We start from the raw sequence: 16,575 nt of genomic DNA on the forward strand, positions 1-16,575 counted from the left end.
TCACTCATTCACGCATCTGTATAGTTTTATCATTGTCAGCATATAGAGTTAGGTTTTACTTTCTCGCATGAAAAAAAAAGAAAAGAAAAGAAAAAAAGAAAAGTGTTATGTCTTGATGAGAACTGTTGGAATCTCCTGTATATGTGTAACATTGTCCTTTCCCCTAAAATGAATTTTGCAAAATGTTTTGACTGGTATTTTGGCATGTGACACTGTTATTTGGATGTCAGAGGCAAACCGCAAACACTCCTAATTTGAGAATCAGCTAAGTGGCATTTAATTGCCTCATGAACATGAGTAGGTCAGCTGGTGAGTAAGCCTATTCAAATGTGTGTATATTATCTGCTAGGATGCCCATTAGGGGCTAGACTGATCTTTACTTTGCTTTACTCCTTCTGGAATTTGACTAGATGTATCTTGTTGAAAATGATTTTCAGGCTTAGATGTTACTTGAAACCACATGGACTAAAAAGCGACCTTGCACTACTTGACTTTAGGTTTTAACCCTCTTGAGCTTGAGCCTCTTTTCTTTTAACCCTTATTACTAAGCTCCACAATCCCAAAATTTCCCCCCCCCCCCCCCCTATACCTTAGGGAGTGAATTGGTTATTTAAGTTTGATTTTGGTTGTTGGTGTGGTTACTGATCCATATTTATAAAATCTCGAGTTTCTTTTAAATTCCTCTGTATATAGACACCCCCAAGTATTATTTCCTTATCAAAAAAAAATCTCAAAAAAAAATCATCAAAAAGAACATGATTTATGTTTATAGTTAAATGTTCAAATAAAGGGGTTATGTCTTGTCCTTCTTGAAGCTCGAAATTTCGCTGGTTAAGTTCATTCAAGATTGGTTGTATGTTGTTCATGCTCGAAGTGTGTGTAATTGCGAGAAAAGAGTATTCACTCCCTATTGTCCCTACTAGGTCTCATATTTTTAGCACGACCAATAACCTTAGCCAATGTTACACCCGTTATTAGCCTGATTTGATTCTCTTGGTAGTTGAAGTCCTTTTCGAAGGAGAAGGATAGTAAAGTTAAAGTGAAAGTCTTTAGAATGTTATTTGTATTGGAGAGATCATTTTGTCCTTTTAAACACATGAGTGTAAGAGTTGGGAGGGAAACACTGCTGGGGAATGGAAGTAGTCATTTTTACTACTTTGGTGTGTGTAATGAGTTCTAGACTCATCGACGATGGAGTGGTGAATTTCCCCGTGAGTACCTCCTCATTTGATTTATGATGTGTTTACGATGGCCATAACTGGTTACCTTTTGGATGAATTGTGAAAGCCTTATTGCGCTATGATATTCCGGATTAATGTTGAGTACGCCTAAATGCCGAGTCGTTTGAAGTTGCTTTTAAATGAATTTCGAAAACTTTTGGGGCAAAAATTTTGTTGACCTATATGATCTCCACTTTTCTTTGATAGTCCATTTGCTTGGGGACAAGCAAAGGTTTGGTTTGCGGGAGTTTGATGTATGCACTTTGTACTATATTTTTATGCTCCTTTCCCTCGCATTTTATGGCATTTTGATGTGTGATTTCGCATTTTCCATGTGGTTTTACGCTTGGTTGGAGTTTTTGTGTGTCTTTGATTATTTCAGGCCATTTTACTCCACTCTTGTATTGGAAGCGGATCACTCCTGAGCATTAGGATGCGTGCTTCGAGATTTGGCAGAGTTCGAGACCACACTACGGCATTTCTGTGAGCTCACAGCTCCATTCGATATGCTTCTAGTCCCGTTGGATCTTGTTTGTACTTTTGCCGTGTTCTAATGAAGAAAAATAAGCACAAGATGATCGGCCCGGGCGGGTATTCTCATACCCGAGCGATTTCAAGTGAGAAATAGGAATGTAAGCCTCCAAGCCCAGGACCCGGTCGGGCATGCTCTAAACCCGGGCGGGTCTGTCAACAACCAGTTTGCATAAATATGAAACACACGGACCCGGTCGGGTCTTTGATTAAAACCGGTCGGGTCTTGCTTAAACCCGGTCGGGTCTTTACTTAAACCCGGTCGGGTCCTGCAAATTCTGCTCTCTGGAAACCCTCAACACACGGACTCGGTCCGGTCCTCCAGAAACCCGGTCCGGTCCTGCTCTAATAACCGTTTTTTCCGCACAGTATTCTTATTTAATCATTAGGGAATGTAATAGAACGGGGGGTTAACATTTTTCTATGGATTTTAGATACAATTAATTCTTTATTTTGGGAAAAAGAAACTTTGTAACTTTCAATTACTTTCGTTCGTCATTTGGTATTCGATTTCAAGTATTATTTCTTTATCCCTTCTTTGTTATTACTTTTAATCATGTTTTCTTTAATTAATTCTTGTTTTGTTCCATTTGATATGTGTGAGTAGTTTCTTAATCTAGGGTTAGATGGAACCCCAGCCATGATGTTGATGATGAATTATTGAATCCCAATCCCTTTTCGTTATGCATAATCCTTGTTCATGCTTGGTTGCTTATGCTAGTTAATTCATGTTTTTTCAATAGAAATTTTGGAAATTGTGGTTAACAATTTATTCATCGTTAACGAAAGTTAAAGTTGAATGAATTGCCTTTTAGATCAAGGGCTTGATAATCTTCATGAAAATAGATAGATTTGATTGTTGGATCTTATAGAATACTATGCTTAATGTCATTGCTATACTTGATTCCATGAAAATAGGTTTGATTGTATGGTAGTGAAGCTAATAGTCTTTGAAAGAAGTTATTAGTATCCTTAATGATGTATTTGTCCCATTGAACATGGTTATGATTGGTGTAGGGGTAGTAGGACTTTATCATCATCATATCATGCTAGTAGGGAAATTTACCCCTAGATGTCTTAGTATCATTAATTTACCTTTCTAATTAAATTGTTTGTATTCTAGTCATTTAGTTAGTTTAGACATATATTCTCAAAAATCGTTTGTTACTTAGGATCAATTGGTAGCCAGAAAATAATTATTTACTACGTTGTTCCCTGCGGATTCGACCCTAACTGCTGCTATACTAGTTGCATATTAGGATTTGTTTGATAGTACATAAACGACCTATTAACTCCCCCAAGCCAAACCCTTGCTTGTCCCCAAGCAAATGGACCATCAAAGAAAATTGGAGATCATATAGGTCAACAAAGTTCTTCCCCAAATGTTTTCGAAATTCATTTAAAAGCAACTTCAAACGACTCGGCATTTAGGCGCACTCAACATCAATTCAGAATATCATAGCGCAATCAGGCTTTCACGATTCATCCAAAATGTAACCAGTTAAGGCCACTGTAAACACATCATAAATCGAATGAGGAGGTACTCACGGGGCAACTCACCACTCCATTGTCGATGAGTTTAGGACTCATTATACACACCAAAGTAGTAAAATTGACTACTTCCGTTCCTCAGCAGTGTTTCCCTCCCAACTCTCACACTCATGTGTTTAGAAGGACAAAAAGATCTCTCTAATGCAAACAACATTCTATAGACTTTCACTTTAACTTTGCTATCCTTCTCCTTCGAAATAGACTTCAACTACCAAGAGAATCAATTCATGCTAATAATGGGAGTAACGTAGGCTAAGGTTATTGGTCGTGCTAAAAATATGAGACCTAGTAGGGACAATAGGGAGTGAAGACTCTTTTCCCGCAACTACACACACTTCGAGCATGAACATCATACATCCAATCGTAAATGAACTTAACCAATGAAATTTCGAGCTTCTAGAAGAATAAGATATAACCCCTTTTATTTGAACTTATAACTACAAACTAAAATCACATTCTTTTTGTTGTTTATTTTGGTTTTTTTTTTAGAGAAATAATACTTGGGGGTATCTATATACAAAGGAATTTAAAAGAAACTCGAGATTTTACAATTATAGATCGGTAACCACACCAACAACCAACATCAAACTCAAATAGCCAATTCACTCCCTAATGTGTAAAGGGGGAAGTTTTATGATTGTGGAGCTTTAGTAATGCGGGTTGAAAGAAAATAGGCTCAAGCTCAAGAGGGAAAAAACCTAAAGTAAAGTAGTGCAAGGTGGCTTTTTAGTCCATGTGGTTTCAAGTAACATCTAAGCATGAAAATCATTTTCAACAAGGTACATCTAGTCAAATTCTAGGAGGAGTAAAGCAAAGTCAAGATCAGTCTAGCCCCTAATGGGCATCCTAGCAGATAATGCACACACATTTGATTAGGCTTACTCACCAGCTAACCTACTCATGTTCATGAGGCAATTAAATGCCACTTAAGTGGTTCTCAAATTAGGAGTGTCTGTGGTTTGCCTCTGACATCCAAATAACAGTATCACATGCCAAAATACCAGTCAAAACATTTTGCAAAATTCAATTTAGGGCAAAGGACAGTGTTACTCATATACAGGAGATTCCAACAGTTCTCATCAAGCCATAACACTTTTCTTTTTGTTTTTTGTGTGTATGCATGCGAGAAATAAAACCTAACTCTATATGCTGAAAATGATAAAATTATGTAGTTGCATGAGTGACTGAGTGAGTGGGAAGTGATTATCCCTCCCAAGCCAGTCCAAGCACGGTCCTCAGTGTTTGGCACAAGATGAAATAAATGATCACTAACCCGAACCACCACCTCCAGAACCAGAAGGGCCGCATCTTATTAGTGCAGAATGAGGGATTAATATCCTTGATGTCATCAATAGTGTACCCAATAACACTCTTATACTTTTTCAGAACTGTGAGCAATCGCTCAATTTGAGTGCCATTGAGTTCAGCATTGACAATAACAGGGTAAGTGAATTATCCTCTAGAAAGACGTACTTCAAAGAAGGGGGAAGGGGTTTTAATTCTACCTAAGGAGGCGTAGCACACTCCTTTCGTTGCTCAATGGTGAACACCTTCCAAGGTCGGGTGTCCTCAAACTTAACTTTTGCAGGAACAAATGTAGGTGCAGCATCTAAAACTTGGACCATCTCAATCACATCCGCCCTATCCTTCTTATAGTTGCCCTCAATAGCTGCATAAAGTGGATCAACAATGGAGGGTGTGGACTCCCTTTCTATAGTAGCATCAACTATCCCATCCACCCAATAAACAGCCTCCCCAATGGCAGGATGTGTCATGGATGAGGGGAGATGGAAATGCAGTTGTTCTCCCAAAATCTCAAGTGATAACTTCCCATTCTTCACATCAAAAATGGCTGTTGTAGTCTTTAAAAAGTCGCGACCCAAAATCACCGGAGTGCGGGCATCCTCTTCCATATCCATGATGACGAAGTCGCAGGGCACGAAGTAATTACCAACTTGGTCAGGGTAGTCCTCAAGAATAGCAACTGGGTATCTCACAGACCGATCAGCTAATTGTATAGACATCCGAGTGGCTTTTATCTCGCCATTGATCTTTTTGCATAATGTCAACGGCATCACACTTACACTAGCCCCTAAATCAGAAAGGGCTACAGCAGACACATCTTTCCCCAACTTCAGTGGGATAGCAAAACTACCAGGATCAGCTTGTTTCTTAGGAATCGTGCATTTCAAAATAGCGCTACATTGCCCATTCAAAGTTTCCACCACACTCTCCGCTAGCTTGTGTTTGTTGGAAATGATGTCCTTGAGGAATTTAGCATAAGAGGGCATTTCCTTAATGGCTTCTAAGAAGGGGATGTTGATCTGTAGCTTGCTCAAAACTTGAAGAAATTTTCCATATTTATGCTCAAGCTTCGCCTATGCCAATCTAGAAGGAAACGACACTGGTGGTGTGTAAGTTTGACCGGCAATTGTGGGCTTTTCTGAACTGACTGGCTCATCCTTCTTTTCTTCAGAAACATCATCATTAGTTCCTGCATCTGAAACAACAATAGGTGAAGTCTTTACTTTAGGGGCTGGATGATGAGGTGTCCTACCGCTCCTCGTAGTTACTGCATTGAGTTGCTAATGGGGAGATGTGGTTGGGTTCTTTTCTGTGTTTCCCGGAAGTTGCCCCTTTTGCATGGACAAGTTACTCAATTGCTGTGCCATTTGAGCCATCTCAGTATCGATCATTTTGTTGTGGGCCAAAATCTGATTAATGGAGGTGCTGAAGTATTCATTTTGCTTGCTTTGGGTAGCAATAAAGTTATCCATCAAACTCTCAAGGTTGGACTTCGGTGGATGTTGCTGTTGAGGTGGGAAGGTAGGTCTTTGTTGGAAGCCCGATGGTATGTTGTACGAGGATGAGGGATTCTGGGCATTGTTGTTTCTGTAGGAAAAATTTGGATGATCGCTCCATCCTTGGTTGAAGGTGTTGGAATAGGGGTTGTATTGTTGTCTGGCATTCTGATTTTAGATGGCGTTAATTTGTTCTACAGTGGCAACCCCTTCGGCTTGAAGTTGGCAATCAACACTAGAATGCCCATTTAAGCCACAAGCACCACAGACTTTATTTACTGCAGCCACATCCAACTGCTCAACCTTCCTTATCAAAGCCTGCACATTATTAGTCAAAGCAGCAATAGCATCGACTTCATACCTACCACCTCGCCTTGGAGTTGATTGTTCTCGCCAGTGGTAATTTGAGGCCATGTTATCAAGAATTTTCTTGGCCTGGGTCAATGTTTTCATCATGAAGTTACCCCTAGCAGCAGCATCCAAAGAAGTCTGGATCTCATGCCTCAAAGCATTGTAGACTGTCTCAATAACCATCCAATCTGGTAATCCGTGATGTGGGCACTTCCTGATTAGACTTTTAAATCTCTCCCATATATCATAGAGTGATTCCCCGTCTTTTTGTTTGAAAGTAGAGATTTCATTTCGGTACTTTGAAGTTTTTCCGGGTGGGTAGTATCGATGCAAGAATGCCTTTTTCAGAGCCTCCCAAGTAGCAATGGAGTTGGGTTGCTCACGAAGCCACTGCTTAGCCGCCCCCGCAAGAGAAAAAGGGAAAGCTATCAACATTAATTGATCGGAAGTGACGTTGTTGTACTTGTGTGTCATGCTCTTGTCGATGAACAGATTAATGTGATCGGTTGCGCTCTCATTTTCAATACCACGAAATTGGTCCTGAGCGATCCAGTTGAAGAATGCTGACAGGATCTCATACTGGTTCTCGGAAATCTCTAGCCTCACAATGCTAGTAGTGACAATGCTAGCATCAGGGGTGATTTAATCCAGGAGGGGTTTCTCTGGTGTTTCAGCCATGGTTAAATCTTCCTTTCTCTTATTTCTTCGCCTTCTTTGCCTAGAGTTGAGTCTTCTTACTATTGCTTCGATTCCACGGTCAAAAGGTACTAGTTCGTGTCCCTGTCGTCTGATTTAATCCAGGAGGGGGGACATAACCGAAGCGAAATCAGAGAAAAAGAATCAATCTAAACACAGAAAATAAACACTAAACTAATCTGTTGTTCCCCGGCAACGGCGCCAAAATTTGATAGGTCGTTTATGTACTATCAAACAAATCCTAATATGCAAATAGTATAGCGGCAGTTAGGGTCGAATCCACAGGGAACAACGTAGTAAATGATTATTTTCCGGCTACCAATTGATCCTTAGTAACACACGATTTCAGAGAATATATATCTAAACTAACTAAATGACTAGAATACAAACAATTAAATTAGAAAGGTAAATCAATGATATTAAAACATCTAGGGATAAACTTCCCCACTAGCATGATGTGATGACAATGAAATCCTACTACCCCTACAACAATCATAACCCAGTTCAATAGGACAAATACACCATTAAAGATACTAATAACTTCTTTCAAAGACTATTAGCTTCACTACCATACAATCAAACCTATTTTCATGGATTTAAATATAGTAATGGCATTGAGCATAGTATTCTATAAGATCCAACAATCAAACCTATCTATTTTCATGAAGATTATCAAGCCCTTGATCTAAAAGGCAATTCATTCAATTCTAACTTTCATTAGCAATTGAATAAATCGTTAACCACAATTTCCAAAATTTCTATTGAAAATACATGAGTTAACTAACATAGAAAACCAAGCTTGAACAAGGATTATGCATAACAAAAAGGGATTGGGATTCAATAATTCATCATCAACATCATGGCTAGGGTTCCATCTAACCCTAGATTAAGAAACTACTCACACATATTAAATGTAACAAAACAAGAATTAATTAAAGAAAACATGATTAAAAGTAATAACAAGGAAGGGATAAAGAAATAGTACTTGAAATCGAATACCAAATGACGAACGAAAGTAATTGAATGTTACCAAGTTTCTTTCTCCCAAAATGAAGAATTAATTGTATCTAAAAACAGAGAAAAATGTTAACCCCTTTTTGGTTACATTCCTGATCATTTAATAAAAACCGTGCGGAAAAACGGTTATTAAAGCAGGACCGGACCGGGTTTCTGGAAGAACGGACCGGGTTTCTGGAAGACCAAACCGGGTCCGTGGGCTGAGAGTTTTACAGAGAGCAGAAATTACAAGACCCAACCGGGTTTAGGCAAGACCGGACCGGGTCCGTGCGCTGAGAGTTTTGCAAATGATTAATGATAGACCCGACCGGGTTTAGAGTATACCCGACCGGGTCCTGGGCTTTGAGGCTTGCATTCCTATTTTTTAACTTGAAATCGCCCGGGTATGAAAATACGCGCCTGGGCCTATCATCTTGTGCTTATTTTTCTTCATTAAAACGCGACAAAAGTACAAACGAGACCGAACGGGACTAAAAGCATATCCGAATAGACCCGTGAGCTCACAAAAGTGCCGTAGTGCGGTCTCGAACTCTGCCAAATCTCGAAGCACGCATTCTAATGCTCAGGAGTGATCCGCTTCCAATACAAGAGTGGAGTAAAATGGCCTGAAATAATCAAAGACACACAAAACTCCAACCAAGCGTAAAACCACATAGAAAATGCAAAATCACACATCAAAATGCCATAAAATGCAAGGGAAGGGAGCATAAAAATATAGTACAAAGTGCATACATCAGCAAGAGATCAGAAGCTTCTGTCTACATTCTGATCTCTCACTCGACCCCTGCTCGACCCATCATAGTTCGCTCGACTAGGTCGAGCAGATGTTCGGGGTATTCTGTTTTAAGCAACATATTTCAGATCAGTTCGTGAGCTCTCATTTATCATCTTTCTTGCTTCCAAAGCCTATATAAAGCTCTGTATATCTCTTGTACAATGTATGTAAGATCATTTGTTATATAGCAATTAGGAATTGATTGAGAACCACATCAAATTCTTAGGTTTTAGTGAGAGGTTTTCGGGAAAATTGTTCTCTTCTCCCATCTTGAACAATTCTAAGGGGGTTTCCTGTATAGAGTGGATTATAGATTGTAATCAATACTCTAAGAAGCAATAATATTCATTCAATTGTTAAGGGTGGAGTTCTATAGTATAATATCACATTAATATTAGGATTTTCTCTAGCTCCCAAATTTGTGTGTGTTCTTCATTGTTTTGCATTTTCTATTTTTGATCTTTCTTTAGATCTTTCTTAGTTTATTTAGATCAAACTCTAAAAATTGGTATCAGAGCTTGTGTTGTATAGTATTGAGAAGATTAGAGTTCATTGATTTAGTATTGTTGGAAGTTTTTTGTGTGGTTGAAGATAGCCATAGGTGTTACAAGATTTAAAATAGAGAAATTTGATAGAAATGAAAATTTTGGGTTATGAAAACTCAAAATGACAGCAATCTTGGTGCAAAAATGGTTTGGAGAAAGCCATGTTGGAGAAAGCAAAGAGGCCTTCAACAATGTCCATGGAAGATTTTGAAGACATGGACATTAAGGCTCTTACATTGATATAGTTAAGTATATCAAATGAAGTTCTTAGGGAGGTGGCAAAGGAGAAGAAAACGGTGGGGCTTTTGGTTGAAATTGGAGTCCTTATACATGACTTAGTCGGTGACAAATCGATTGTTGTTGAAGAGCAAACATCATGATCTTAGACTTGGGGAAGGTAGTTTTCTCAAATCCCATTTTGATGAATTTGATTCTATTGTTATGAATTTGAGTAATCTTAATGTTACTTTTGATGATGAGGATCTTGCCATTAAATTGTTGTGTTCTTTACCTAAGGATTATCAGCATTTTAGGGAGACCATTTTGTATGGAAAAGATGTGATTACTCTTGAGGAGGTCAAGGGTGCTTTGTTATAAAGAGAGTTGATTGAGAAGCAATTGACTAAGGGTGATGATGTGACACAAGGTGGAAAGGGGCTTGTTGTTAAGGGAAAAACTAAGGGCAATTTTTGGGAAAATAAATCCAATCGTGATACGTCTAAGTCTAAGTCTAGACATTAGAATATCGTGTGTTATTATAAAGAAGTTTTGCCCCAAGAAGGGAAAGAACAAGGGGAAGTGGGATGGGAATGGTTCCACTTCATATGATTCGGCGGTAGTTGTTCATAGTAGTGATGATGAGGGCTTTTGTGATGATAGTCCTATACTTCTGGCGGTGGCATCGAAGACTAGGTTAAGGGATCAAAGGATTCTTGATTCAGGGTGCTCATATTACATCACTAGTGGAAAAAACCTTAAATGTTGCAGTTTTTCGCCACTATATGTTGCGGTTTTGACCCCAAGCATTAGTGATGGCAGCAAATGGCTCATTTTAAATGTTGCGGTTTAAAATCGCAGCACAAAAATACATTATATGTAACACAAAAATTCAAAAAACACACTATATGTTGCGGTTCTATTAGAACCGCAGCATATAATAAATTTTTTTTTTGCTTTTTTTTGTTTAACTATCAATCCAATGCATATATTCATTTTTAATATACACAATTGCAATCACCAATTAATCACCATAAAGTCATCATTAATATACACTCGATCATTATAATAAACAAATATATATAATACATATCATAGATAATACATATATATACAAAATGGCAAAACTATATATATATATATATATATATATATGTGTGTGTGTGTGTGTGTGTGTGTGTATATATATATATATATATATATATATATATATATATATATATATATATATATATATGTGTATATATATATATATAGATATATATATATATATATATATATATATATATATATATATATATTGATATATATATATATATTTATATATTTATATATATATATAAATATATATATATATATATATATATATATATATATATATATATATATATATACATATATATGTGTGTGTGAATATATATATATATATATATATATATATATATATATATATATATATATATATATATACAAAAGTCCAAAATCTAAACTAATTACAATACCAAACACATAAATTAGAATGATATACGTCCACCTTGTCTTTTGATCCGCGCATTTTCCTTTCTAACAAAGTGCGTGTTTCCCTTGGAGTGTGGTACAAATCCTAAATGTTATATGAAATAAATAAAAACGTTTGTATAATGCATATACATTATTTTACGAATTTTAAGTATATAATATTATAATTTAAGAACGTAACATATACATACCGCATCAATATTTTCGACTCCAACATTCGTCACGACTTGTAAGAGATCGTCCATATATTTGAAAGTATAGTAGACGTAATCAATACCATTATGTTGTTGAAAGCGCTAAGAGAAAATAGATGATACTGCTAAAAATGCTTTAAAAAGCAACTTAGCACGTAATTTCAAGCATATGACTATTGTTTTCGATTCTAACCATTTCAATACAATAATATATACCTAATAGTACTGTGTGCCAAGTTTTGTGCCAAATAAACCTAAGTTTGAACCACTTTATGCAAGAAAGTGCCAAAAACGCTTTAAAAAACCTTTAAAAAGTAACTTAGCATGTAATTTCAAGCATATGACTGTTGTTTTCGATTCTAACCAATTCAACACAATAATATATATACAAAGTACCTTGATTTCGTGTGTTAAGTAATCTACAATTAAAACATAAACAAAATTAGTATAAAAAAAATTATCTTTAAATTTCGTAGGTTTCGAATAGGTAGCAAAACTTAAGGGTTTAATATATTAAAAAGAGAAATTATACCTTAATTTCGTGGGTTTTAAAGATGAAAAAAACAATGCTTTGAACAAGAAGATGAAGAATTCGTGGGTTTTTCAATTACGAAGTTGTTCGTGGGTTGAAGAATTCGAATAGCAGCTGTTCGTGGGTTGAAGAATGAAGAAGATGAAGAATTCCAATAGCAGCAGCATTATTTTGTTTCGTGCGTCTTAGAAGGGTTTAGCTTTTGTTAATGCTTTAATGAAACTGTATTGTAGCTTATTAAACAAGAAGAAGAATATATGAGAGGCGCATTTTTAAAAAATATAATTTACATTATATGCTGCGGATCTCCAAAAACCACAACATATAGTGTAATTTTCATTTAAAAAAAAAATTACACTATATGCTGTGGTATTTCTGGAACCGCAGCATATAACCTAATTTTTTTCCTCGTTTTTTCTTCCTATTTTATGCTGCGTAAATGAAAAACCGCAGCATATGTCACGCAGCAAATAAGATTTTTTCCACTAGTGCATTACCCATAATAGGCATTGATTTCATAAGTATGAGAGTGTTTATGGTGGTGTGGTGCTTATTGGGAATAATGCTTCTTGTAATGTGATGGGCATTGGTTCCGTGAGGGTCAAGATTGCTGATGGGATCGTGCGTACATTGAGAAATGTGAGACATATTCCCGATATGAAGAAGAACTTGATATCATTGGGTGCTCTTGATAGTAATGGGTGTAGGTGCATTCTTGAGAAGGGTGTGCTTAGGGTTATTGTGGGTGCTCAAATGGTCATGAAAAGCAAGAATTGGGAGTCACTATATGAGTTTACCGATTCTACCATTAAGGGTTCTGCATGTGTTAGTTCCTCAATGAAAGAGGCGGATCATACCAAGTTGTGGCACTTGAGATTGAGGCACATGAGTGATAAGGGTTTGTTGGAGTTTTCCAAGAAGGATCTTCTTGGGAGTTAAGCTGTTTCTTCTATAGAGTTTTGTGAGCATTGTGTGCTTAGGAATCAAAGGAAGGTTAGCTTTAAGGCGGCCATTCATAGGACTAAGTTAACCTTTGACTATGTTCACTCGGGTTTATGGGGTCCATCAAGGGAGCCATCTATAGAGGGGTCTAGGTATTTGCTCACCATTATAGATGATTACTCTAGGAAGGTTTGGGTATTCTTCTTGAAAAGTAAGGATGAGGTCTTTAGGGAGTTCAAAGATTGGAAGACTATGATAGAGAAGCAAACCAAGAAACGAGTGAAGAGATTGAGAACGGATAATAGACTGGAATTTGTGAAAGATGAATTTACAAACTTTTGTAAGAAGCTTGGTATTGTTTGTCATAGAACATATGCCGAGACACTTCAACAAAATGGGGTGGCGGAGAGAATGAATAGGACCTTGCTAGAAAGGCTCGATGTATGCTTTTCCATGCTAAGTTGAGTAAGGGATTTTGGACTGAGACGGTCAAAATGGCGGCATTCTTGGCTAATAGATCACCGAATATAGCTCTTGGGTTGAAAACAGCGAAGAAAATGTGGTCGGGGTCACCGATGGACTATTCTGATATTAGAATCTTTGGTTGTCCCGCTTATGCTTAAGTGAATGATGGGAAGTTAGAGCCACGTGCCAAGAAGTGTGTGTTCTTGGGTTACACGGATGGGATCAAGGGGTTTAGATTGTGGGATCCTAGCACATCAAGAATCATCAGGAGCCGAGATGTTACTTTTAATAAGTCCGTGTTTCTTTATGTTGAGAGCTCAAAGAAAGCTGCAAGAGAAAGGGTGGAGAATGAAAACGGGGAAGAAACTCAAGGGGAAGTTGTTGTTGATGTTCTTGATGATGATGTTGATATGGAGACAACTCAAGAAGGTGGAGATATGCCCTCCACTTCCTCCTCTAGGAATGTAACAGACCATTTTTCTTAATCTTAAATATTTTGACAAAATTAATAATCGTTTCGTTTTATTATTTTCTTTTTAATGCGGTTTCGAATTTTATTCCAATCTTTCTTAAGTTCTTAATTTTCTTTTATATGTAATTTATTTCTCTTAAAATAAATTACCTAAATATTAAGTCTAGCTAAATTACCTATAATAACTTAATCATTTTATTTCATAAATTAAATTATGATTAAAAATACAAATATATATAATAATAATAAAATTTAAAAATAAAAAAAATGTAAAAATGTAAAAAGTTGGCGGCAAGACTAAGCTAGATGCCAAAAACTATATTTAGCCTTATCCTAAGGATAAACCCAAGGATAAAAATCTTGGATTAATTATAATTACTTGACCATAAAGAAAAAAAAAATGTAATAAAATAATAAATAAAATTTGCCTATAAATAAACCAAGCATACCGTGGGTTAAAATAAGGAAGAAGGAAAATCAGAAAATTAAATTCACAATTAAAAGCCAATTCCTAAAAAACTATAAAAACCCTAGAAAATTTCATAAAAATCCTCAAAAATTTCCTAATAGTAGATTTAGTGTTAATTATAGAAATTCAAGCGGAGGAAGCTAATTTTGTGGCTAGAAATTCTACAACAAAGGAAATTGGTTAATAATAAAATTATTAAAGGTATAAATTCTTACATATATTTATTTACATAAAATTATGCCCATAAATTTTATATGTGTTTAATAAATATAAATTAAATTTTCTGTAAATTTTGGAGAATTAATTCGTTGTAATTTTATTTATATGATTTATTAATTTAAATTGTCAAAAACCGCATAATCTGAAATAATTTTCATTAAAATAGTAAATATTAATATTTTTAAACGAAATTTTTCTATATATATATATATATATATATATATATATATATATATATATATATATATATATATATATATATATATATATATATATATATATATATATATACGTGTATATATATATATAGGGCTGTAAATGTGGTCAGAAACCTGTTTTACCGACTTGTTACCGACCGATACCGAACCCGTTTTTGACCGAATACAAGTGACCAGATACCGACCGCTACCGAACCCGAATGGTGACCGAAACCGTTTCCGACCTGTTTTACACATACCGAAACCGACCGGTACCGAACTTGTTTTAAACCGAAAACCGTTTTCGACCTGTTTTTATCATACCGTGACCGACCGATACCGAACCTGTTTTCAGACCGAAACCTGTTTTCGACCCGCTTAATACCCGTTTTTAACCGACCGTTTTTGACCGAATCTATATTGTACCGAACCTGTATTATACCGAACCTGGAACCTGTTTTGTACCGAACCTGTTTTGTACCGAACCTGTTTTGGACCGAACTTATCTACATAATTCTTCTAAGTTGTCAAAATATAATAAAATTTTATATAAAATAATTAAATTAAACTTAATTATATTATTTCTATATGATAAAAATTAAATTAAATATAAATTTTTATAAAATAAATATATAAATTATAAGTTAATATATATTAACTCAGTAATTTAGTAAAGCCTTTTTCTTTTCTAAAAAATTAAGTATAAATTTTACAAAACTCAGAAATTGCAAAATTGCATAAACATAGTTCATACTTTGCAACCAATATAATTACCAAGTTCAGGTTAATTTCCTGACTAATTAATACTGTATTAAAATCAACATATAACAATATAAACCAATACAAAATATTAACCTATGAAATTGATAAACCACTTTCATTTCATTTAATAGTTTAGACGAAATTTAAATATATTAGAGTATGTTTAATCAATGGTTTAGATTAATTGATTTCAAAATGAAGGGTTATGATTTATCATGCCTTTTGCCAAGTTGACAATCCATGTATTGAGGTTGTGCACCAATGGGATAATCTTATGTGTTTTTTTTTTTTTTTTACAACTAAATTTTTTTTTAAAATATGAGTAATTCATTGATTTAATGGTTTCTAAATAAACTTCTTAATTTTAATAAATAAACCTCTTTCTTTCTTATTTCTAAAATATATATATATACTTCTAATTATGCAACTATTATTTTATTTGCCAAAAAAAAACAATGTTATAATGTTATTGGTATTTATATAATTCTATATTGAAATTGAAAAGTCTATAAATTACACCCAAAAAGATAATCGTTAGAATAATTCACGAGTTGATTTATCAAATAGAAATAATTAACATGATATGATCAAATATATTAATTAATTATAATCGATTTATCAAGTTGAAATAACCAGACCTATGATCAAACATATCAACGTAGATGGATTTACATGTTAACTTGTCATGATTGACTTAGATAGGACGAAATAGAATGAAAAACCAATCAATTAACTTAGATCGCTGGCAGCTAGATTGATTAGATAGATTGATCACATTAGCTTAAAATAACACACCCATGGGCTAACAAGGGTCAATTCAGATCAATGATGAAGATAGATTATTAAGACAATCTAACAAACTCACATTGTGACTGTAATAACATGTTATGATCTATTAATTAACTTAGCTTAGACGAAGTTGATTAGTTGAATATATATATTAAACTCATAACTTAACCACATTTATAAAAACTTGATGTGAGGTTTCACCTTCTATCATTCTCAACATTGATAACAACATGATTTATCAAATTGAAAATAATTAACCTGATATGATCAAATATATATCAATTATAATCAATTTATCAAGTTGAAATAACCA

The 16,575-nt window shown here is 35.1% G+C and overlaps 2 protein-coding genes and 1 non-coding gene across 3 annotated transcripts; 1 reads left to right on the forward strand and 2 right to left on the reverse strand.

The window, feature by feature from the left end:
* Positions 1–4,807: 4,807 nt before the first annotated feature.
* LOC130810812 (uncharacterized) lies at positions 4,808–5,593 on the reverse strand. The gene has a single exon (XM_057676937.1). It carries the CDS (start codon positions 5,591–5,593, stop codon positions 4,808–4,810), a length of 786 nt encoding a protein of 261 aa, XP_057532920.1.
* Positions 5,594–5,680: 87 nt separating this feature from the next.
* Positions 5,681–8,721, reverse strand: LOC130810813 (uncharacterized). Its single transcript, XM_057676938.1, has 4 exons — positions 8,672–8,721; positions 6,302–7,064; positions 5,959–6,178; positions 5,681–5,802 (listed from the first exon to the last, which is right to left on the reverse strand). Exons 1-4 carry the CDS (start codon positions 8,719–8,721, stop codon positions 5,681–5,683), a joined length of 1,155 nt encoding a protein of 384 aa, XP_057532921.1.
* Positions 6,648–6,753, forward strand: LOC130811968 (small nucleolar RNA R71). Its single transcript, XR_009041578.1, has one exon. It is a non-coding gene; the product is annotated as a small nucleolar RNA R71 (small nucleolar RNA).
* Positions 8,722–16,575: the final 7,854 nt, after the last annotated feature.

This window comes from Amaranthus tricolor, chromosome 4, assembly GCF_026212465.1.
Source record: "Amaranthus tricolor cultivar Red isolate AtriRed21 chromosome 4, ASM2621246v1, whole genome shotgun sequence".
NCBI lineage: Eukaryota > Viridiplantae > Streptophyta > Magnoliopsida > Caryophyllales > Amaranthaceae > Amaranthus > Amaranthus tricolor.

Coding starts and splice junctions, on each gene's coding strand:
- LOC130810812 (XM_057676937.1), bottom strand. CDS start 5,593: ATGCCCTCTTATGCTAAATTCCTCAAGGACATCATTTCCAACAAACAC.
- LOC130810813 (XM_057676938.1), bottom strand. CDS start 8,721: ATGCGTGCTTCGAGATTTGGCAGAGTTCGAGACCGCACTACGGCACTT. Junction 7,065..8,671: donor GACCGCACTACGGCACTTTT/GTGAGCTCACGG, acceptor TGTCACTACTAG/CATTGTGAGGCTAGAGATTT. Junction 6,179..6,301: donor AAGCCGAAGGGGTTGCCACT/GTAGAACAAATT, acceptor AACAATGCCCAG/AATCCCTCATCCTCGTACAA.